We start from the raw sequence: 24202 nt of genomic DNA, 5'->3' as shown, positions 1-24202 counted from the left end.
ATTTACTGGAAAACTAAAGGAAGACATGATAATGATAGTGTAGGAGCTGGAGAATTCCACAAGCTCTTTGTACAGATATAATGCACAATGAACACAGCCTTGGTTGCCACACATAGTTCTGTAACCATGTAAAAGCTTCACTTTAAACTTAATTATATGGCTGTAGGGGAATGAGTCAAATTTTCACTTCCTACAGTGTTTAGTGATAGGAAGAGCTAAACCAAGAATTTCAAAGTAGTCCATTTATGTGCATTGCAAAATATTATCAGGATATTAGAATTTGTTAAAATAGATTAGAAATACCATTAATTGTTACAGGGAATAGAGGATTTATAAAATAGTGATTCACTGCTGACAATATTGCAACTCAGAATCAGGTTTAATATTACTGATATATGTTATGAAATTTGTTGTTTTGTGGCAGCAGTACGTGATTAAAAACTATAAGTTGCAGTAAGAAATATTTATAAAATAAATTTTAAAAGAAGTACAAAAGGAGAGGAACAAAGGGAAAAGTAGTGCATTGCTTAATGCACTTGTTTGATAATCTGTTTATCATTTTAGAACATAGAATATCAAAACACAGTACAGACCCTTCAGCCCACAATGCTAAGCCTAACTTTTAACCAACTCTAAGACCAGTCTAACCCTTCCCTTCCACGTAGACCACCATTTTTCTATCATCAATATACCTTTCTAAGAGTTTCTGATGTTCTGATGCATGGTTTCAGCCTGAAACATCAACTGCTTGTTCCTTAAAGACAAGGAAATTGACACCCTGTTACTTGTACAACTACCTGAACTATCCCTCTTCCCACTCCATTACTTGTAAAAATGCCGTCACCTTCTCTCAGTACCTCCACTTCCACTACATCTGCTCTCAGGATGAGGCTTTTCATTCCAGAACTATTGAGATGTCCTCCTCCTTCAAAGAAAGGCATTTTCCGTCCTCCACCATCAATGCCGCCCTTAACTGCATCGCTTTCATTTTGCGTAATTTGCCCTCACCCCATCCTCCCGCCATCCCACCAGGGATAGGGTTCTTCTTGTCTTTACCTACCACCCCACTAGCCTTTGTGTGCAGAACATAATTCTCCATAACTTCTGCCATCTCCAACAGGATCCCACCACCAAGCACTTCTTTCCCTCCTCCCCCAACTTTCTGCTTTCCATAGGTATCCCACCCTACTCAACTCTCTTGTTCACTTGTCCTTCCTCACTGATCTTCCTCCTGGTACTTATCCTTGTAAGCAGAACAACTGCCACACCTGCCCCTACACCTCTTCTCTGACTACCATTTAGAGTCTCAACCAGTTTTTCCTAATAAAGCAACACATCACCTGTGAGTCTCTCGGGGTTATCTACTGAATCTGGTGCTCCTGGTGTGGCCTCTTGTATATTGGTAAGACCAGACATAGATTAAGAGGCCGCTGAGACCACTTCACCTGCCAGTAAAAACGGGATCTGCTGGTAGTTACCCATTTCAAATCTACTTCCCATTCACATTCTGACAAGCCAGTCCATGGCCCCCTCTACTGTCTTGATGAGGCCACACTCAGGTTGGAGGAGCAACACCTTATATTCTGTTTGGGTAGCCTCCAACCTGATGGCGTGAACATAGATTTCTTGAACTTCTGGTAATTGCCTCTGCCCTTCACCATTTCCCCATTCCTATTTCCCTCTTTCACCTCATCTCCTTATCTTACAATCACCTCCCTCTGGTGCTCCTTCCCTTTCCCTTTGTTCCATTATCTTCTCTCCTCTCCTATCAGGCCCCCCCCCCCACTTCTCCAGCCCTTTATCTCTTTCAGCAATCAACTTCCCAGGTCTTCACTTCACCCCTATCCTTCTCCTGGTTTCATCTATTACCCACCACCTTGTACTCCTTCCTCCCCTCCACCCACTTTTTGCTCTGATTTCTCATCTTTTTTTCCAGTCCTGATGAAGTGAAACATTGCCTGAAACAATGCCTGAAACAATGACCATTTACTGCTTTTCGTAAATGCTGCCTGACCTGCTGAACTCTTCCAGCATTTTGTATGTGTTGCTTGGATTTCCAGCATCTGCAGAATCTCTTGTGTTGACAACTTCTTAAATGCTCCTAATGTATCCATCCCTACTACCACCTCTGGCAGTGCATTCCACTCACACTGTGTTAAAAAAAACTTACCTCTGACATCCCCCTGTAATTTCCTCCAATCACCATAAAATTATTAGGCTCTTCCACCAAAAATTTCTATTCCTACTTTTAATTGATATTTTGCAAGTGGTTCTATGTTAAGATTGTAGCCTTACATTGAATAATTTATAAACATGTGAATTAGGAGTGGGGATAGGTCACCTGATAAGTCAAGGAATTCAGGAAAGCACAGATGGTTAAGATGTAGGCATAGCGTGCAGTCAGACTGTCAGGAAGGGCAGGCAGGTGATGGGACTTAGTTGCAGCCAACAGGCTGAGTATCAAATCATGAAGAATGCATGCAGAATCAGAAAGGATAGCAAATACGGTGCTCAAGATGTTGTATCTAAATGCATGTAGTAAAAGAAATAAGGTGGATGATCTTATTGCAATATTACAGATTGCCATGTAAGATGTTGTGGCCATCACTGAATAGTGGCTGAAGGATGGTTGTAATTGGGAGCTGAATGTCCAAGGTTACAATAGACAATAGGTGCAGAAGTAGACCATTCGGCCCCTCGAGTCTGCACTGCCATTCTGAGATCATGGCTGATCATTCACTATCAATACCCAGTCCCTGCCTTGTCCCCGTATCCCTTGATTCCCCTATCCATCAGATATCTATCTAGTTACATGTTATATTGGAGGAATAGGTAAGTAGGCAGAGAAGGTGGTGTGATTCCACTGGTAAAGAATGGCATCAAATCAGTAGAAATGGATAGTAAAAGTTTTTTCAAGTATGTTAAAAATAAAACAGAAATGAGAGTGGATATAGGACTGCTAGAAAATGAAGCAGGAGTATTAATAATGGGGGACAAGGAGATGGCTGATGAACTAAATGAGTATTTTGCTTCAGGCTTCACTGTGGAAGATCTCAATTCTAATACCATTTGGTTCTGATAACCTTTCACACACATTCTGATCAATCTATCTCTCATTATTATCACTGTCATTTTCAGGAAGAGGGTTCCAAAGACATAATCCATGGAGAGAATAAAATTACCTCATCCCCATGAGACCATCAGACATAGGAACAGAATTAAGTCATTTGCCCCATCAAGTCTGCTCTGCCATTTCACCATGGCTGATTTATTTTCCCTCTCTTCCCCATTTCTCCTGCCTTCTCCCCACAACCATTAACACCCTTACTAATCCAGAACCTATCAACATCAGCTTTAAATATACCCATTGACTTGGCATGCACAGCGATCTGTGGCAGGAGATACAGAAGCCTCAGGTGTCACACTACCAGGCTCAGGAACAGTTATTACCCTACATCATTAGGCTCCTGGACCCACACCGAAAACTTCACTCACCTGATTCCACAACATACAGTCTCACCTTCGTGGACTCTAAATCATGTTCTTAGTATTATTTTTTTTTATTAGCACTATTAGTCTTTTGCACCTTGTTTGTTTTTCAGTCCGTTTATTTATAGTTTTCATAAATCCTATTCTATTTCCTTATTTTTCTGTAAATAGCTGTGAGAAAATGAAATTCAAGGTAGTATATGTTATCATATACATACATTTTTTGATAATAAATTTACTTTGCCTTTGAGTGTTCCACTTGTCACTCTCCACTTGGCTTGTGGACTGGGACCTGTGTGTAGATTCAATGTACCAGCAGAGATTTGCTGCTTCTAACAGGGTTGCTTGCTTTGTTTCAACATCAGGACAAAAACCATAAGACCATAAGATGTAGGAGCAGAATTAGGCAGTTCAGCCCTTTGAGTCTGTCCGCCATTCTATCATGGCTGATTTATTATCCCTCTCATGCCTTCTCCTCATAACTTTGGCACCTTTACTAATCAAGAACCTTTCAACCTCCACTTTAAATTAGCCAATGACTTCGCCTCTACAGCTACCTGTGACAATGAATTTCACAGATTCACCACCCTCTGGCTAAAGAAATTCCTCCTCATCTCTGTTCTAAAGGGATGTCCTTGTATTCTGAGGCTGTGCTCTCTGGTCCTAGACTCACTAAAGGAAACATCCTCTCCACATCCACCGTATCTAGGCCTTTCAATATTCAATAGGTTTCAGTGAAAATCCACCCCCTCAACTCCTCCTGTTCTTCCAAACTTCAGCGAGTACAGGCCCAGAGCCATCAAACGCTTCTAATATACTAACTAAAGCCCCTCACAGGATCTGGATCCGCAAAGTAACTGGATAATCTTACGTGAGTCGGAAGGTAGATGTCATAAACCGTTCCCGAGTCAACATCAATGGCATGGAATCCTGATGTGGATCCATAGATAGCTTTCAGCCTCTGACCTTCCTCTACTGTGAGGTCCACTGCCAGCGGTTTGTGCGGGAGAGACGAGAAGGACTATAAAAGAGAAGAGAGATCTTAAGTACAATTGCTAATGTCAATTTAACAGCTAGAACATTAAGGAAATAGATTGTGCTTTGACAAGGATTGGAATATCCATAGAGAAAGGAAGAATTTTTATGATGAAATTCTAATAAAGTTGAACATTGCCAACAAGGCACGATGATTTCTGTGTTTATTTAAAGAAAAATGTGTTGCTTTTCTTGAGGTCTTTTCTGTTCGTCAGTGTGTTTTTATCATCACAACTTCTTGCTGGACTGGGTTAAGATTCCTTCAGTGTCCTGATGCATTCCCTGCAATAATCTAATCTAAACTGGGCTGAAAACTGGGAATTTAATGCAAAAAAGTGTGAGGTGTTGCACTTCAGGCAGACAAAGCGGTGTAGGACTTTTACTGTGAATGGTAGGGCATTGGGGAGTCCAGTAGAACAGAAAGATCTGGGAGTACAGGTCTATAATTCCTTGAAAGTGGAGTTATATGTAGGTAGGGTTGTAAAGAAAGCTTTTGGCAACTTGCCCTTCATACATCAGAATATTTAGTAAATGAGTTGGTATGACATGTTGAGGTTGTTTAAGATGTTTTTGAGGCCAAATTAGGTGTATTGTCTGCTGTTCTGGTCACCGACAGTACCAACAGAAAATATATCGATTAGACTGATAGAGTACAGAGAAAATTTACAAGGCTGTTGGGCAGAATGACTACCTCTTCTAACTCATCTGTGAAAACAGTTTAAAATCATCTCTTTAATATCTCTTTTTTTTTCCTTTTCAAAGTGGCTGAGGTTCTGTTGGGGTCCCTGATCTGCATCAGCACCAAAACTGGTGTATTTTCATGGCAATGAGTTCTTGTTCTTGGTGCTTACCGTCTGACTGGCCATTTTCTAAAATTCTCTAGGTGCGGCATGGGAGATGCCATGGTGCAACCCTGCTTGGTCAGGTGGATGACGGATTCCAGGCTGGTGCTGGCAATTGAGGCGCTGTGGGAGAAGGAACATCAGGATTTTGCGGTGACGGACTGAGGTCCCTGCAGTGAAGTAACTGCTCTCTCTCTCTCTCATTCTCTCGATGGTAGGGAGAGTTTGCTGCTGATTCTTGAGTCAGAGAATCTCAGAATAAAAAGTGAAGCGGCAGACTAACACATCAACATCAACTGTTAGTCTCCCATTTTGCTGTGAAGTGGTGACATCTTAGTCTTGTTAGTGAGAGAGAGAGAGTCTGTGGTATGTCAAACTGTCAGGTACAGTGCCTATAAAAAGTGTTCACCCCTCTTGGAAGTTTTCAATGTTGTTTTACAACACTGAATCACTGTGGATTTAATTTGGCTTTTTTTGACACTGATCAACAGAAAAAGTTTCCATCGTGTCAAAGTGAAAACAGATCTCTACAAAATGATTTAAATTAATTACAAATATAAAACTCAAAATAATTGATTGAATAAGTATTCATCCCCTTTTAGTAAGACACCCCAAATCAAATCATCACTGGTACAGCCAACTGGTTTTAGATGTCACATAATTAGTTAGATGGAGTTCGTTAGGAGACCAGTGTGCAGTCAAGGTGTTTCAATTCTTTTAGTAAAAACACACCTGTCTCTGGAAAGTTCAACCGCTGGTGAGTCAGAATCCTGGCAAAAACTACACCATTAAGGCAAAAGAACACTCTGAACATCTCCGCGAAAAGGTTATTGAAAAGTACAAGTACAAGTCAGGAGATGGATACAAGAAAATTTCCAAGTCACTGAATATCCCTTGGAGAATGGTTCAGTCAATCATCAAGCCATGGAAAGAATATGGTACAGCTGTAAATCTGTCTAAAGCAGATCATCCTCAAAAACTGAATGACTGAGCAAGAAGGGGACTGGTCTATGACAACTCTGGAGGAGTTATAAGCTTCAGTCGCTGAGAAGGGAGAGACTGCACATAGAACTGTTGCTTGGCTATTTCACCAGTCGCATATTTATGGGAGAGTGGCAAAGAGAAAACCACTGTTGAAAAAACACACATGAACTTTTGGTTAGAGTTTGCCAGATGGCAGGTGAGAGGCTCCGAATTCAGCTGGAAGAAGGTTCTATGGTCTGAAACAACCAAAACTGAGCTTGTTGGCCATCAGACTAAATGCTCTGTTTGGCATAAGCCAAACACCGCAAATCATCAAAAACATACCATTCCCTACTGTGAAGCATGGTGGTGGCTACATCACGCTGTGGGGATGCTTTACTGCAGCAGGCCCTGGAAGGCTTGTGAAGGCGGAGGGTAAAATGAGTGCGGCAAAATGCGGGGAAATCCTGGAGGAAAACCTGATGCATTCTGCAAGAGAACTGTGACTTAGAGATTTGTTTTCCAGCAAGACAATAACCCCAAGCATAAAGCCGAAGATACACAGGAATGGCTTAAAAACAAAGTTAATGTCCTGGAGTGGCCAAGTCAGAGACCAGACTTCAATCCAAATGGGAATTTATGGCTGGACTTGAAAAGGGCTGTTCACTCTCAATTCCTGTGCAATCTGACAGAGCTTGAGCAGTTTTGTAAAGAAGAATGGGGGAAATATTGCAGTGTCCATATGTGCAAAGCTTATTGAGACCTTTCCACACAGACTCAAGGTTGTAATTGCTGCCAAAGGTGTGTCTACTTAATACTGACTTGAAGGGGTGAGTAATTATGCAATTAATTATTCTGTGTTTAATATTTGTGATAAAGTTCGACCAATTTGTAGAAATTTGTTTTCACTTTGACTGAAATGAGTCTTTTCTGTTATTCAGTCTAAAAAGCCAGATTAAATCCACTGTGATTCAATGTTGTAAAACAATAAAACATGAAAACTTCCGGGGGGAGGGGGAATACTTTTTATAGGCACTGTACACAATAGTATTTGTTGACTGCGGAAGACTGTCTCTCTTTGGGGGCTTTGCTGTTGCTTGGTGGGTACTGATGCTTTCTGCTGAAATGAGGGGGAGGGGGAGGTTGACGTCTTGCTGCTGCTTGTGCATGGGAGGGGGGAGAGACAGGGCTTCGGGGTTCTAACATTTTTCTGTCATTCATTCTTTTGGGATTCTGTTTTTTGTGGATGTCTGTGAAGAGCAAGAATTTTAGGCTGTATGCTGTACATTCTCCGATATTAAATGGAAACATTTGAGATATTTGACTCGATGTCCTGAATTATAAGGAAAGGCTGAATAGGTTAGGACTTTATGAGAATAAGAGGAGATTTAACCGAGGTGTGCAAAATGATGAGGAGTATAGATAGGGTAAATGTGAGCAGGCATTTTTCACTGAGGTTGAGTGAGACTGGAATGAGAGGTCATAGGTTAAGGGTGAAAATGATATATTCAAGGGGATCCTGAGGGGGAGCTTCACTCAGAGGGTGGTGAGAATGTGGGACAAGCCGCTAGTGGAGATGATGGTTGTGGGTTTGATTGCAGCAGTTGAGGAAGTTTTCATAAGTGTATGGACAGGAGCAGTGTAGAGGTCTCTGCTCCAGGTGCAGGTGAATGGCAATGGCAGGATAACAGCTCGATATGGATTAGATGGGCTAACTGATCTGTTTCTCTGCTTTCCTACTCCGTGACTCTAAATAAAGGTTGCTCATTCCAATTGATTAGAGTCTCAGTGATGTCAATGATATGATTTGTTGCAGCACACTATTGATCTCTTGTCACCTCCATCTTCCAAAGTCTCCAGCTTCCCACAGCAACTGGAATTCTCTTTAGCACAGCCATTGTGGGCTGAAGGGCCTCTCCTGTGCTGTACTACTCTATGTAATCAGAAAGTGAGTGGTTATCTCATGATCTTATTGAAGGATCCTTGACAGTTAGGCAGATATTTCCATTCAAAATACTGACACAGCTATGTTACGATGTCCTGCGATTTCAAAACCCAACACCACTACCAAGGCATAGGCAGCCAGCAGCACCTTGCCAGTGTTACAACTTGTGCCAAGGTTGCCCAACTTTTCTTTCTTCTTCCAGTGATGAGGTATTTGGAGCTTCTGTTGTCATACCTGTAGCTCGGGTTTCTATGGGATGGGGTTGCTAGCCCCGTGCCCAACCCTCCTCCTTTCACAGTCAAGCTTGGAACCATCCATGGCAGAGTTTTTGAAGTTCAAAATTTATTATGAAAGTACATATAAACTGTATGTCATCATATACCGCCATGAGATTAATTTCTTGCAGGCATTTACAGCAGAACAAAGAAATACAATACAATCAATGAAAAGCTAAAGGCTGACAAGCAGCCAACGTGCAAAAGACAAACTGTGCAAAAATAATCAATAAGTGACCAAACAAACAAATAAATAAATAATACTGAGAAGATGAGTTGTCGAGTCCTTGAACGTTAGTCCATAGGTTGTGGAATCAGTTCAGACTTGAGGTGAGTAAAATTAACCACACTGGTTCAGGAACCTGTTATCCTGGATTCACAAACAACACTGCCTAGGATGTCATGCCAGTGGAGGACTGGTCACACTGGCCATCAGGCATGAGATGTATCCCTTGTGCCTCTCGAGATTATTCCAGTTAGCACCCAACAAAAACAAAAAGGCCAGTTTTCTAGGTTCTATCAAGATAGTTACCTTCAGCCAGTGTGTCATACAGGGGCATGAAACCTCATCTTACTTCTAGGGCTCATTGTGACTGTATGTGTGGGGAATGGGAGATCAGGTTTGGATTTCCATAATGCAACAGTTTGTGAAGCCAAGTATGAAAAAGTGACACCAGGTCAGCTGCTGACTGAAAGAACTTGGCATCAATGGAACCAGCAATATGTTCAGGTGGGAGGAAGCAAAGCAAGACTTGACTCTGATAAAGTATGGCGTATATTGTTTCACTCCACGACCACCTAAGTACCAGGCTGGGAATCCAAAGTACAAGCAGAGGTCCTCAGCTAGTTAGGTAGGATCTGCGGAGTAACCTGGAATCAATCCTCCAGATGATGATAACTTATCATCTTGCGAGAGGTGGGTGCAAATACGACATTTAAGACATTTGGTCAGCTAGAGGGATAGGGAAAGTTTAGAGGGATATGGGCCAAATGCAGGTAAATGGGACAAGCAAATTGAGGTAGGTAACTTGGCCAGCATGGGCAAACTGGGCTGAAAGGCCTGATTCCCTTTGTGCCGTATAACTCCATGATTATAGAGAACCAGGCCAGGACTTTTTGATACTTTTCATGACTGCACAGCCCGTCACTAAGCAGTTCCAAAATCCCATGGTGAAAAAGAGGTTTCTTTTGTTCTGTTGCTGTTCTACTGAACGTTGTGGGCATGCTATGTTGCTGCCAGAATGTGAGGTGACACTTGCAGCACATAGTAGCGTGTGTTGGTTGTTAACACGAATGACACATTTCACTGTATGTTTCGATGTACATGTGATAAATAAATAAATCTGAGGTTGAGTATTTACCATTCTGATTAAATGTCATTGATCTAAAATATTAAATCTCTCTCCCTTTCTCTTTCATTCTCCATCCCCCTCTCTCTCCCTCCCTTTCTCTTTCTCTCTCCCTCTCTTTCTCCCCCTTTTTCTCTCTCCCTTTCTCTTGCTCTCCCTCTCACACTCTTGGCCTACTGAGTGTTTCCAGCAATTTCTATCTTTAGTTGAGTTTTGCAATGCTCTTTTGGGCCATTAATGACTTAATGTTTTATTGCCTTTGTATGACTTCCTTGTACTAATTTAATGGTGAAGTTAAACTCATTTATGTTAATTTATATTCTGAACACTGAGAGAACATACAGTTTACCAAATGAAATGTATTTAATTGACATTGAACTAATAAGTTTCAGTCCATAGAGAGTTGCTGTATTTTGCCCTGTTATGTCTCCCACTTCAGCTATTTTCTCATGAAAAATTCACAAGGCAAGAACTTGCATTTAACAAGACTTCATAGGCAAGGATCTATCTCAGATTAAGATTTATTTATTCAAGATTCATAAGGCCATAAGATATAGGAGCAGAATTAGGCTGTTTAGCCATCGAGTCTGCTCCATTATTTCATCATAGCTGATCCAATTTTCCTCTCAGCCCCAATCACCTGTCTTCTCCCCATATCCCTACATGCCCCAACCAATCAAAAATCTATCAACCTTTGCCTTAAGGCTACATAAAGACGGCCTCTACAGCTGCCTGTGGCAAAGAATTCCACAGATTCACCACTCTCTGGCTAAAGAAATTCTTCCTCATCTCTGTGCTAAACGGACACAGCTCTATTCTGAGGCTGAGTACTCTGGTGCCAGACTTTCTCACCACAGGAAACATTCTCCCCACATCCATTCAATCGAGACCCTTCACCATTTGACAAGTTTCAGTTAGGCCACCCCTCATTCTTTAGAATTCCAGTGAATACAGGTCCAGAGCCATCAAATGCTTTTCAGGTGACAAGCAGTTCAATCCTGGAATAATTGTTGTGAACCTTTGAACCCTCTCCATGACCACACACTTCCCGACACTATATTCCATCTGCCACTTCTTTGTCCATTCTGTTAATCTGTCTAAGTCCTTCTGTAGCCTCTCTACTTCCTCAATACTACCTGCCTCCAACTATCTTCATATCATCTACATACTTTGCAATAAAGCCATCAATTCCATCAGCCAAGTCAGAGACATATAATGTAAAAAGAAGCAGTCCCAACACAGACCCCTGTGGAAACCACTAGTCACCAGCAGCCAAACAGAAAAGGCTCTCTTTATTCCCACTCTTTGTTTCCTGTGAATCAGCCTCTGCTTTATCCAAACTAGTATCTTTGATATAATATCATGGGCTTGTAGCTTGTTAAGCAGCCTCATGCACGGCACCTTGTCAAAGTCCTTCTGAAAATCCAAGTACATCTCATCAAAAAATTATTCTTTGTCTATTCTGCTTGTTATTTCTTCAAAGATTTCCAACAGATTTATCAGGCAAAATTTTCCCTTGAGGAAACTAAGCTGACTACGGTCTATTTTATCATGTGCCTCCAAGTTCCCTGAAACCTCATCCTTAATAATTGACTCCAACATTTTCCCAACCACTGTGGTCGGACTAACTAGCCTATAATTTTCTTTCTTCTGCCTCTCTCCCTTCTTGAAGAGTGGAATGACATTTGCAATTCTCCAGTCTTCCAGAATCATTCCAGAATCTAGTGATTTTGAAAGATCACTACGAATGCTTCCACAATCTCTTCAGCCATCTCTTTCAGAACCCTTCCAAGAACTTTCTCCCTGGTAATGGTAACTTCACACAGTTCATGACCCCTGACACCTGAACTTCCACTATACTGCTAGTGTCTTCCACAGTGAAGACTCACGTAAAATACTTATTCAGTTCATCCGCCATTTCATTGTCCCCCATTACTACCTCTCCAGCATCGTTTTCCAGTGGGCCAATATCCATTCTCGCCTCTCTTTTACACTTTATGCATTAGAAGAAACTTTTGGTATTCTCTTTAATATTATTGGCTAGCTTACTTTCATATTTCATCTTTACCTTCTTAATGACTTTTTAGTTGCCTTCTGTTATTTTTCAAAAGCTTCGCAATTCTCTAACTTCCCACTAATTTTTTGCTCTATTATATGCTCTTTCTTTGGCTTTTATGTTAGCTTTGACTTCTCGTTAGCTATGGTTGTGTCATCTTGCCTTCAAAGTACTTCTTCCTTTTTGGTGTGTATATATCCTGTTCCTTCCAAATTGCTCCCAGAAATTTAGCCATTTCTGCTCTGCTGTTATCCCTACCGGTGTTCTTTTCCAATCTGTTTTGGCTAACTCCCATTTTACGCTTCTGTAATTCCCTTTACTTCTCTGTAATATGGATACATCTGACTTTAGCTTCTCCTTCTCAAATTTCAGAATGGATTCGATCATATTATAATCACTTTCCCCTGAGGCTTCTGTTACCTTAAGCTCTCTTATCAGTTCTGGTTCTTTTACCTTAAAATCTCTAATCAATTCCAGTTCATTGCAGAACACCCAATCCAGAATAACTGGTTCCTTAGTTGGCTCAACCACAAGCTGCTCTAAAAAAACATCTCATAGGCATTCTCCCTCTTGGGATCCAGCAACAACCTAATTTTCCCAATCTACGTGCGCATTGAAATTACCCATGACTATTGTAACATTGCTATTTTGGCATGGATTTTCTATCTCCCATTGTAATTTGTAGATGGTATCTTTGCTACTGTTTGAGGGTCTGTATACAACTCCCATCAGTATCTTTTTACCTTCCCGTTTCTTAGCTGTACTCACAATGTTTCAACACCTTCTGACCCTATGTCACTTCTTTCTAATGATTTGATTTCATTTTTTTTACCAACAGACCCATGTAACCCCCTCTGCCTTCTTGCCTGTCCTTTCGATACAACATGTATCCTTGGACATTACACTCTCAACTATAATCTTTTATTAGCCATGATCTAGTGATGTCTACAACATCATTAATGTCAATCTGTAACGGTGCTGCAAGTTCATCTACCTTCTTCCGTATACTGCGCGCATTCGAATATAATACCTTCAGTCCTGTATTCACCCTTTTCGATTTTGTCTCTCTTTTACAGTGCAACTTGTCCTGTTGCTGCAACTCATTCAAGATTGCTTAATGTCACTTTCAGTACACGAGTGCAATGGAGAACAAAATAATTGTTATTCTGATCAAACAGACAGTGACATGAGTCGTTTGCATTAACAAGCCCAAAAAAGTGGTGCGGGGCAGCTCACAGGTGTCACCACACATTTTGGCACCAACATAACATGCCCACAATATTCAACAGAAAAACACAACAACAAAACCTTTCTCACTCTCCCACCCACTCACTAGCTCACACACACAGGCAGTCCTCGAACACCAGGCCAGGCCATACTTAAGCTGACAACACTTGGCCCTCGTCTGATCATTAACTACGCATAACTATTGCAAAGTAAAAAGAAATTCAATAACTAGGAGATTTAAAGCAAATGATGACCAGATGACTATTTAAAAGTTGTCGCTTGAGGGAGAACATATATTGCAGGACTAAGCCACACTTCTTTAAATAAAGCCATTCACAAAGAGGCAGGTGGAGGCCTCAGTTTGAGCAACACGCCTCCCCAAAATACCTGAGGAACTCAGCAGGTCAGGTAGCATCTATGGAAGGAATTATACAATCAATGCTTCGTGCAGAGAGGCTTCATCAGCATTGGAAAGTGGGTAGAAGCTAAAATATGAAGGTTGGATGGGGACGGGAAGGAGTACAATCTGGCAGGTGATAGTTGAGCCACACACACAAAGTAATGGAGGATCTCAGCAAGTCTGACAGCAACTATGAAGAGCAATAAACAGTCAACGCTTTGTGCTGAGACACTTTATTATGGTCTTCAGCATGTGCAGAATTTGTTGTACTTATGAGTTGATGGGTGAGACCAGGTGAGGGAGGAGATGGTGGGCAGGGGAGGAGGGAATGAGGTGAGAATCTGGAAGTGATAGGTAGAAGAAGTAAATGGCTGTAGAAGAGGGAATCTGATAGGAGAGGACAGCAGACCATGGAATAAAAGGAAGGAGGTGTGGAGCAAGATGGAGGTGATGGAACTTCATTCTGATAAGGCTAATCATGCAGATTTGAAGGGAATCCTTGGCATTATGGTTATGGAGTTAGCCCCTTTCACCCAATTGTCTGAGCAGAACAAGTTTATTAATTAACTTAGTCTTAGAAGATAGACCATTAGGGCATAAGAACAGGTCCTTCATCCGACAATGTTGTGCCAAACCAATTAAATAGGTGATCAAATTGCCATCTAAACAAATTCATCTGCTTACATAATATCCATATCCTTCCGTTTTGTTCACAATCTAGATGTCTCTTAAAAACCTCTAATGTATCTGCCTCTGGCACCACCAAAAGCAACACATTCCAGGCACCCACTACTCTCTGTGTATAACAACGGGCAACTCACACCTCCTTTGAACTTACCCCCTCTCACCACATTGTGGAGAATGTACACACTTTTTGCATCACAGTTTGGTATGGAAACACAAATGCCCTTGAATGGAAAAACCTCCAAAAAGTGGAAACAACTCAGTAAAACATCACAGGTAAAACTCTCTCCACCACTGAGCACATCTATATGGACAACAGGACCATAGGACATCGGAGCAGAATAAGACCATTCGTTCTATCATGTCTACTCTGCCATTCCATCATGGCTGATTGATCCTCCCTCTCAACCCCATATTCCATTTTTCCCCCTATAACCTTTGAGCCCAGATTAATCAAATAATTATCAGCCTCCACCTTAAATATACCCAATGAACTGGCAATGACAATGACAATGAATTCCACAGATTAGCCACCTCTGGCTAAAGACACTTTTACATATCATTCTTCTAAATGGATGTCCCTCAGTTCTGAAACTGTGTCTTCTGGCCGTATACTCCTCCACTATGGGAAGCATCCTGTCTACACCCACTTTATCTAGGCCTTTCAATATTCAGTAGATTTCAGTGAGATCCCCCCCCCCTCATTATTCTAAACTCCAGTGAGTATAAGCCCAGAGCGATCAAACACTCCTCATGTGTTAACCCTTTCATTCCCACTATCATTCTCCTAAGCCTTCTCAGGACCGTCTCCAATGTCAGCACATCTTTCTTAGATAAGGGGTCCAAAACTACTTATAATACTCAAAATGCTGTCTCACCAATGCCTTATAAAGACTCTGCATTACACCCTGGTTTTTGTATTCTAGTCTTCTCATTGCATTGCTAACATTGCATTTGCCATCTTTATAACCATCTCAACAAACAAGAAATCCTGCACGATGACTCCCAAGTTATTTGCACCTCAGATTTTTGAATTACCTCCTAATTTAGAAAATAGTCTATGCCTTTATTCCTTCCAAGTGCCGTTCATGTAGCGTATATAGTACTATACTATAGGAAGTATAGTATAGTAGTATACAATACTACTATAGTATAGTGGACTTCCCGACACTATATTCTATCTGCTACTTCTTTGCCCATTTCCCCAATCAGTCAAAGTCCTTCTGCAGATACCCTGCTTCATCAACACTATCTGCCTCTCCACATATCTTCGTATCATTTGCAAACTTGGCTACAAAGCCTACTATTCCTTCATCCAAATCTTTGACATATTACATGAAAGGAAGTGTTCTTAACACCAACCCCTGTGGCACACCACTAGTCACTGATAGCCAACCAGAAAAGGCTCCCTTTTTCCCCCACTCTTTGCATCCTGTCAGTCAGCCAATCTTCTACCCACGGTAGTAGTTTTCCCGTGATACCATGGGCTCTTATCTTGCTAAGCAGCCTCATGTGCAGCACATTGTCAAAGACCTTCTGAAAATCCAAACAAACATCATCCACTAACTCTCCTTTGTCTATCCTGGCTGTTATTTATTCTAAAAACTCCAAAGGATTTATCAGGCAAGATTTCCTCTTGAGAAACTCAAGTTGTCTTTGGCCTATTTTATCATGTGCTTCCAAGTACTCTGAAAGCTTATCCTTAATAATAGACTCCAATGTTTTTCCAACCACTGAAGTTAGTCTAATTGGCAAATTATTTCCTTTCTTCTGCCTCCATCCCTTCTTAAAGAGTGGAGGGACATTTGCAGTTTTCCAGACCTCCAGAATCATGCCAGAATCTTGTAATTCTCAAAAGATAATTATTAATGCCTCCACAAACTCTTCAGCTACCTCTTTTGACACCCTGGCATGTAGTTCAACTGGTCCAGATGGCTTATCTACCTTCAAACATTTCAGCTTCTCAAGCACCTTCTCCTTAGTAATAGCAATGATGCTGGAGAAAGTCATTTCTGCACCCTGACACTCCTGCATTACTGCCATTCTGCTATTGTCTTCCACAGTGAAGACTGACACAAAATGCTTAAGTTCATCCACCATTTTTTGTCCCCCATTACTACCTTTCCAGCATCATTTTCTAATGGTCAAATATCCACTTTCATCTCCCTTTTACACTTTATATATTTGAAAAGATTTTGTATCCTCTTTTATATTATTGGCTAGCTGAAACTTCATATTTCATCTTTCGTCTCCTTATATCTTTTTCATTTGCCATCTGTTAATTTTTAAAATGTTCACAATCCCCTATCTTTCCTCTCTTTTGCTTTTATGCTGTCTTTGACTTCTCTTGTCAGCCATGGTTATGTCAACCTTCCTTTAGAATACATCTTCATCTTTGTGATGTATCTATCCTGTACTCTTCAAACCTGCCCCAGGACTCCAAACTCCAAACCTTTCTCTTCTGCCATCATCCCTGCTAGATCAACTTTGGCCAGCTCTTCCCTCATCACTCTTTAGTTCCCTTTACTCCACTATAATACTGAAACATCTGGCAAGATGTTGTCTCAGGACAGCAGTATCCATCATCATTGACCCCCCACCATCCATGTCGTGCTCTCTTCTTGATATAGGAAGGAGGTATAGGAACATTAGGACCCACACTACCAGGTTCGGGAATAAGTGTTATCCCTCAGCCATCAGGCTCATGAACCAGAGGGGATAACTTTAGTCAAATCCACTTACCCCAACACCAAACTGTTCCCACAACCTATGGACTCACTTTTAAGGACTTTTCATCTCATGTTCTTGATATCTATTTATTTAATTATTAGCATTTTGTGTCTTGGTATTTACTATGAATACCCACAGGAAAATGAATCCCAAGGTTGTATAGAGTGTGACATATATGTAACTTTGATAATCAATTTAATTTGAACTTTAAAATCAGCTTTATTGCGAGTGCTGCATTTAATTCTTTCAAAGAATCAAACAATTATTGCCTGAAAGACTTCAATGTATTGCTTGTCCTCATAACCTGTTCCACTTCTCAACTCTGTCAACCTAAATAAGGCAGGGAATTAATAGAGTCAGAAATTGGAACATTTCTAAAGCAATATATTCTTCAATCCTTGGGAGTTAACACCGAGAGACCCAAGAGTGTGCTGAATAACTAGGTCATGAACATATGATATGAGATAGATTACATTAAGAAATTCAATTATGCGGCTTACTATTACTATTAAAATAATCCTTGAACATATTTTGTCACATTTGTGTTCATTTACTTAGGTCACAAGAAGTCTGTTTTGCTTGATGGGCAAATAGCTCACAAAAAAAGGAAAGGAGACAGAAAATTTAAGGCACCATGCCAGCTTTCAGTTGGTGTACTCGTGTTTGTCATTATTACCAGTAAACCTTATTTCCAAGTCACCGTGGATGTGTACACTAGTAACCTATACTCAGTGGCCACTTTATTAGGTACCTAATATACCTGATAAAGTGGCCACTGAACGTATGTGGTTTCTGCTGTTGCAGCCCATCCACTTCAAGGTTCGATGTGTGTGTATTCAGAGATGCCCTTCTGCACAGCACCTTTATAACACATGGTTGTTTGAGTTACTGTCACCTTCCTGTCAGCTTGAACCAGTCTGTCCACTCTTCTCTGATCTCTCTCATTGACAAGGTATTTTTACCCACAAAACTGCCACTTACTGGATGTTGTTGATTTTGTCTTTTATACCACTCTCTGTAAACTCTAGAGAATGTTGTGTGTGAAAGTCCCGGGAGATCAGCAGTTTCTGAGATACTCCAACCGCCCTGCCTGGCACCAACAAACATTACAGGGTCAAAGTCACTGAGATCACATTTCTTCCCCATTCTGATGTTTGGTCTGAACAACAACTGAACCTCTTGACCATGTCTGCATGCTTTTATGCCTGGATTTGCTATCACATGACCAACCAGTGGTGTGGTGTCATTTGCACTGGACTTTGAGGTGAGTGTTCCCAGGTTTGAATCTGCCCAGCTCCTTGCACATTTTCCATCTGTGAGGGCTGAACGTTGAGCGAGCAACTCGGCCTCATAAAACAGACAAAAGTGCCAAAGAAATGGCAGGTATGCCGTCTGATCTGCTACTAACTCTTTCAAATTCTTTGTTACTGCTGTCTGACTAACGCAAGACAAAGCAGGTGACTACACCAAGAGCTGTTTTAATGTTTCTTCATGTGAGTAACCAGGATATTTGGGCCTCTGACCTGTTGTATCCATCTCTGTTCTAATGATGTGAGCATAGTAAATTGTGAACATGAACTAATATTCCCAAGGATTAGTATAATACCTAATGTAATTAAATCAAATAATCACATTATCAAACTTGCTGATGACATGGCCGTCATGGGGCTCAACACCAACAGCAATGAGATAGCCTACAGAGAGCAGACTGAAGAGCTTGAGGCCTGGTATCAGGCAAATAACTTTTTCCTCAATGACAAAAAGACAAAGGAAATTGTTACTGATTTCAGAAGAACTCACATTATTCACACACCTCTACATCAGTAACACAGCAGTGGAAACTGAACAGTTTCAAACTCCTGGGAGAGTTACATCTCACACAACCTCTCATGGTCACAGAACACGTTCTACACAATCAGCAAAGCTCACCAATGCCCTTACGTTCTGAGGAGGCAGAAGAGATCTGGACTACATACATCTATACTCATGTCAATCAACAGATGCGCATTAGAGAGCATTCCAATAAATTGCCTCGCTGCACAGTAGGGAGACTGCACTGTGGCAGATGGGAGGGCTCTACAACAGGTAGTCAAAACTGCCCAATGCATCACCAGCACCAAACTTCCTGCTATACATACAGAAAGGTGCCAGAAAAGGACCAGTAACGTCATGAAGGATCTCACTCACCCCACTCATGGTTTGTTTGTCCCATTCCCACCAGGGTGGTGGCTACATAGCCAGGACCACCAGACTCAAAAACGGTGACTTTCCCCAAGCAGCAAGGCTGATCAACACTTCCTCCCACTAACCCACCCCTTCACAATTTTTATCATTTCTTGTTAGTCACCTTATGTACCGACAGTACAGTGCCTAGCACCACTTTATGGAGGTACATTCAATCTATGTAAATAAGCTAATTTACGTATTTATATTTATTGAGCTTTCTTTAAAAATCATTATTGTGTTTTTTTTTGGCGCTGCATCAGATCCAGAGTAACAATACTCTCCATTACACTTGTGTATTGGAAACAATGTGATTTTTCCTACCCACCTGGCTTCACCTATCACCTTCTAGTATCCTCCTTCCCCACCCCACCTTTCCATTCTGGCTTCCTCCCCCTCCCTTTTCAGTCCTGATGAAGGCTCTCGGCCCAATGAATGTTTATTTATTTTCATTGATGCAGCGTGACCTTGCCGAGTTTCCCCAGCATTTTGTGTGTGTTGCCTTGAATCTCGAATCAAACCACTGATAATCTTTAATCATCACATTGGTCAATATACCCTGTGAATTAGCTTACCTTAAATGCCATGAATTTGTGATATGGTTTTGGAGCCCACGCATAGACTTCAACAGAATTCTTCAGAGCAATCACAAGGAATTTAATCCTTTCATATTTAACTGTGAACACAAGGAATTAATGTTCCAATTATTTTGGTATCAAAATTAATTGATATATCAAAATACATGATATAATTGGGTCGCACATTAATTAGTGCTAATTAGAAATGTTTTAATAATCAGTAATTAGTCCGAGAATTGTCTTTACACTAGAGTGACTGAATTGGATTCTATCATGTGGTTAGAGTTATGGAGTCATAGTCCACTAGATCACAGAAACCCACCCATCTCCCCCACTTCCACGTACTTTACCAAACTTCTCAAAAGTGATAGAATTGAACCCATGTCCTCTACGTCTGCTGGGAGCTTGTTCCACACTCCCATTGATTCATCTTTGAGTTCTCCCTCAGCTTTCCTTTAAATGTTTCACCTTTCACTCTTAACCCATGAGCTTTAATACTAATCTCTCCCAACCTCCAGTGAAAACACCTGCTAACAATTACCCTGTCTATGCACTCATAATTTTGTTTCATTTGTTTATTATATGCTGTGTCATGTGACAAAGGAAATCATGGTCTTTCCATGACTAGGACAGTTTTTGCCAAGTTTTCATACAGAAGCATTTTTCCATTGCTTTCTTCTGAGCGACGTTCTTAGAAGATGGGTGACCCCAGTCATTATCAATAACCTTCAGCCTGGCGTCAGTGGTCACATAACCAGGACTTGTGATATGCACCAGCTGCTTACACAACCATCCACCAACTGCTCCCATGGCTTCACGTGACCCTGCTTGGTGGGGAGGGGGCTAAGCAGGTGTTACACCTTGCCCAAGGGTGACCTGCAGGCTAGTGGAGGGAAGGAGTGTCTTACACTTCCTTTGCACCTCAGAACTCTATACCTATAATTTTGTATAATTCTGTATACCTCTATAAAAATCTCTCCTCATTCTCCTATACTCCAGGAAATAAAGTCCTAAGTTATTCTATCTTTCTCCATAACTTGGGTGGAGAATTGAGTTAGAATGCTTGTCACGGGGTAGAAATGACAGATAATAGAGGATTTATGGCACAAGATGAGGCCACTCTCAGGGTGGAAGAGCAACACCTTATATTCCGTTTAGGCAGCCCCACAGCTGATGACATGGATATCAATTTCTCCTTCTGGTTAAAAAAATCCTGTCTCCCCTTTCTTCTCCTTCTATTCCCCACACTGGTTTCTTACCTCTTTCCACCTGCCTATCTCCTCCCACTGGTCCCCCACCTTTCCTTTCCTTTCTCTTCCAGTCCACTCTTTTCTCCTATCAATTCCCTCTCCTCCAGTCCGTCACCCTTTCCAACCCACCTGGCTTCTCCTATCACCTTCTAGCTATCCTCATTCCCCTCCTCCCACCCTTTTATTCTGGTGTCTTCCCCCTTTCTTTCCAGTCCTGAAGAAGGGTCTCTGCTCAAAATGTAGAGTGCTTGTTCACTTCCTTAGATGCTACCTGACCTGCCGAGTTCCTTCAGCATTTTGAGTGTGTTGCTTTGGATTTCCAGCATCTGCAGACTTTCCTGTGTTTATGAAACAATAGAGGATGTGCACTGAATGTCAAAGGCGATGTTCCTTTTTACACAGACAGGAATGTGTTGCCAAGGATAGTGGTGAAGGCAGAAATGGCAGTGGTGTTTAAGAGGCTTTTGTGAATATGCATGGATATGGATCATAAACAGGCAGAAATGATTTAGTTTCATTTGGCATCTTGTGGTCCATAGAAACTTTGAGCTGAAGAGTCTGTTCCTATGCTGTGCCATGCTGCTCTACGTTCTGTGTTGGTTCTCTCTGGTGGCTGTTATGAAACATTCAATGTAAATAATACCATAAATTAAGGAGATGAAATCATAAAGCTATTAGACAACAAGACATAGGTGCAGAATTAGGCCATTCGACCCTTTGAGGCTGCTTGGCCATTCCATCCAGGCTTTTTTTTTTATCCTGCTCAAACCCATTCTCCTGCTTTCTCCCCATAACCTTTGATGCCTTTATTAATCGTGAACCAATCAATGACTGCTTTAAATCTACCCAGGTTATGTAGCCAGGTAAGTATACCCAGGTAGGTTAGTTGGTACTGTGAATTGAATTGAATTCGTTTCAAGTTTAATTGTCATTCAACAATACATGAATACCCATGAATACAGCCAAACGAGTCATCATTACTCCAGTGTCAAAACATAGTGCGGACAGTCACACAGCATAAAGCACACAAAGCTTGTACAAGATAGCAAGCATATAAAGGTATCAGTAGGATATAGCCAAAAAGTAACAAAAAATCCAGACTTGAGCCATGAAACCTGCAGAAATCTGCAACTGACCACAGCTGAGCTTGTCTTCTGCCGAGCGAACACTGGGGACGGGGGGCAGCACCACCTTCAGCCTGGATGCTGCCCCAGTGGAAATCTCCCCTAATTTGCAGATGATTGCTGCATCTGGGAAGAGTGGGTTATGTAGCTGACAAAAGTAAAATAGAATAAACGTGGGCACTTTAAAAGTACAGGTGTAGTGGGCTGAAGGGCTTGTTGCCATGTTTTGTGACGCAGTGATGTCACATCCTTCATCTCACTCCAACTGCTAAATGTGAGGTGGCAATTCCTCAGGGGGCTGAGGAAATTCGGCATGTCCTTTTCAATCCTTACTGACTTTTGTTGATGCACCATAGAAAGCATTCTATGTGGATGCTTATCATCTTGCTATCACAACTGGTCTGCACATGACTGTAAGAAATTGCAGGAATTGGGATGTTATGCTGAAGTTGTATAAGATGTGGGTGAGGTCTAATCTGGAGTATTTGGGCAGTTTAGATCATCCACCTATGGGAAAGATATAAACAAGATTGAAAGAGGATGCTGCCAGGACTTGAGGACCTGAGTTATAGGCAAAGGTTAGGACTTTATTCCGTGGAGTGTAGGAGAATGAGGGGAGATTTAATAGAGGTATATATAATTATAAGGGGTATAGATAGGGCAAATGCAAGCAGGCTTTTTCCACTAAGGTTGGGTGAGACTAGAACCAGAGGTCACAGGTTGAGGGTTAAAGGTGAAATGTTTTAGGGGAACATGAAGGGGAGCTTCTTCACTCAGAGGGTGGCGACAGTGTGAAATGAGCTGCCAGAGGAAGTGGTGGATGTGAGTTTGATTTCAACAGTTCAGAGAAATTTGGATGGGTTCATGGATGCGCAAGGCCTGGAGGGTTCTGGTCCATGTGTGGATTGACTGGATTCAGCAGAACCAACTGAAACCAGTCCCACCACTCCCCCACATGGACTCTTGCCTACAGTGAGATAAAAACAGAAAACGAAGGGTATAGAATGTAGGAAATACAAAAGGGGAGAACGTATTTCCATGCATTCCTTAACAAAGGCACCTCAGAATCATGGAGAGCTTCCAATGAATACTTTTGCTTGCAGGAGGGCCAGATACCAAGTTCAAGTTCAAGTTTATTGTCATCTGATTGTAAATATATACAATCAAATGAAACAACATTCCTCCAGACTACAGAGTACCCAGACAACATATATCAGACACAGAACATAAATCGGAATCTTACACTATAGATTAATAAAATATAATTCAAAATTCATGTAGTAAAGCGCAGCACAGGTAAAAAGTAAACAGCTTGCTATCTTAGTGATGAGACCTCAGTAGTGACAGGGTATTCATTAGTCTCACAGCCTGGGGGGAAGAAGCTGTTACCCAGTCTGGCAGTCCTAGTCCTGATGCTTCTGTACCTCCTTCCTGATGATAGTAGATCACAGAGAATGTGTGATAGGTGGTGGGGGTCCTCAACAGTACTTTGGGCCCTCTGTCTACAATACTCCCTGTAAATGTCACAAATAGAGGGGAGGGAGAGCCCAGTGATTCTCCGAGTTGTTTTTACTATCCTCTGCAGTGTCTTGCTGCTTCCATATCACACAATGATGCAGAAGGACACAGACGAGTTTTCTTTAAAGACTGCTGGTTTATCATGATCTGGAAAGTATTGTCTGAGTTGGAGAAACAGATCTAAACGTAATTTTCAGTGGAGAGCTAGATATTATGTGGAAGGCCAAAATGTGCAGGGCTCATTCATACTTAATAGAAAGAAGCCGGGTGCATACATCACAGTATCAATATACAAAGCTGACAGTGGTATCTTTATGAAACTGTTGAAAGAAAATAACATTATAGGATCAAGTAAAGTATTCAATATAATTTTTTTTATTTATTTGGCAATACAGTGTGGAGTCGGCCCTTCAAGCCACGTTGCACTGTCACCTCCGACAAACCAATTAACCCTGACTGAATCATGGGACAATTTACAACGACCAATTAACCTGACTAGTTTGTCTTTGTACCA

The 24202-nt window shown here is 41.4% G+C and overlaps 1 protein-coding gene across 5 annotated transcripts in view; it reads right to left on the bottom strand.

Annotated features, from left to right (window-relative positions):
- Nucleotides 1–24202, bottom strand: part of si:zfos-2326c3.2 (mitogen-activated protein kinase kinase kinase kinase 4) — a 322043-nt gene that overhangs the window by 35432 nt on the left and 262409 nt on the right. For all 5 annotated transcript variants that reach the window (XM_059976720.1, XM_059976715.1, XM_059976716.1 and 2 more), the window contains 2 exons: nucleotides 19794–19894; nucleotides 4361–4510 (listed from right to left, as the gene is read on the bottom strand). In XM_059976720.1, the coding sequence (XP_059832703.1) occupies nucleotides 4361–4510; nucleotides 19794–19894 (251 nt within the window). The remainder of the gene's footprint in view (nucleotides 1–4360; nucleotides 4511–19793; nucleotides 19895–24202) is intronic.

Source organism: Hypanus sabinus, chromosome 8 (genome assembly GCF_030144855.1).
Source record: "Hypanus sabinus isolate sHypSab1 chromosome 8, sHypSab1.hap1, whole genome shotgun sequence".
In the NCBI taxonomy this organism is placed as follows: Eukaryota; Metazoa; Chordata; class Chondrichthyes; order Myliobatiformes; family Dasyatidae; genus Hypanus; species Hypanus sabinus.
This window is presented reverse-complemented; position numbering and strand designations above follow the sequence as displayed.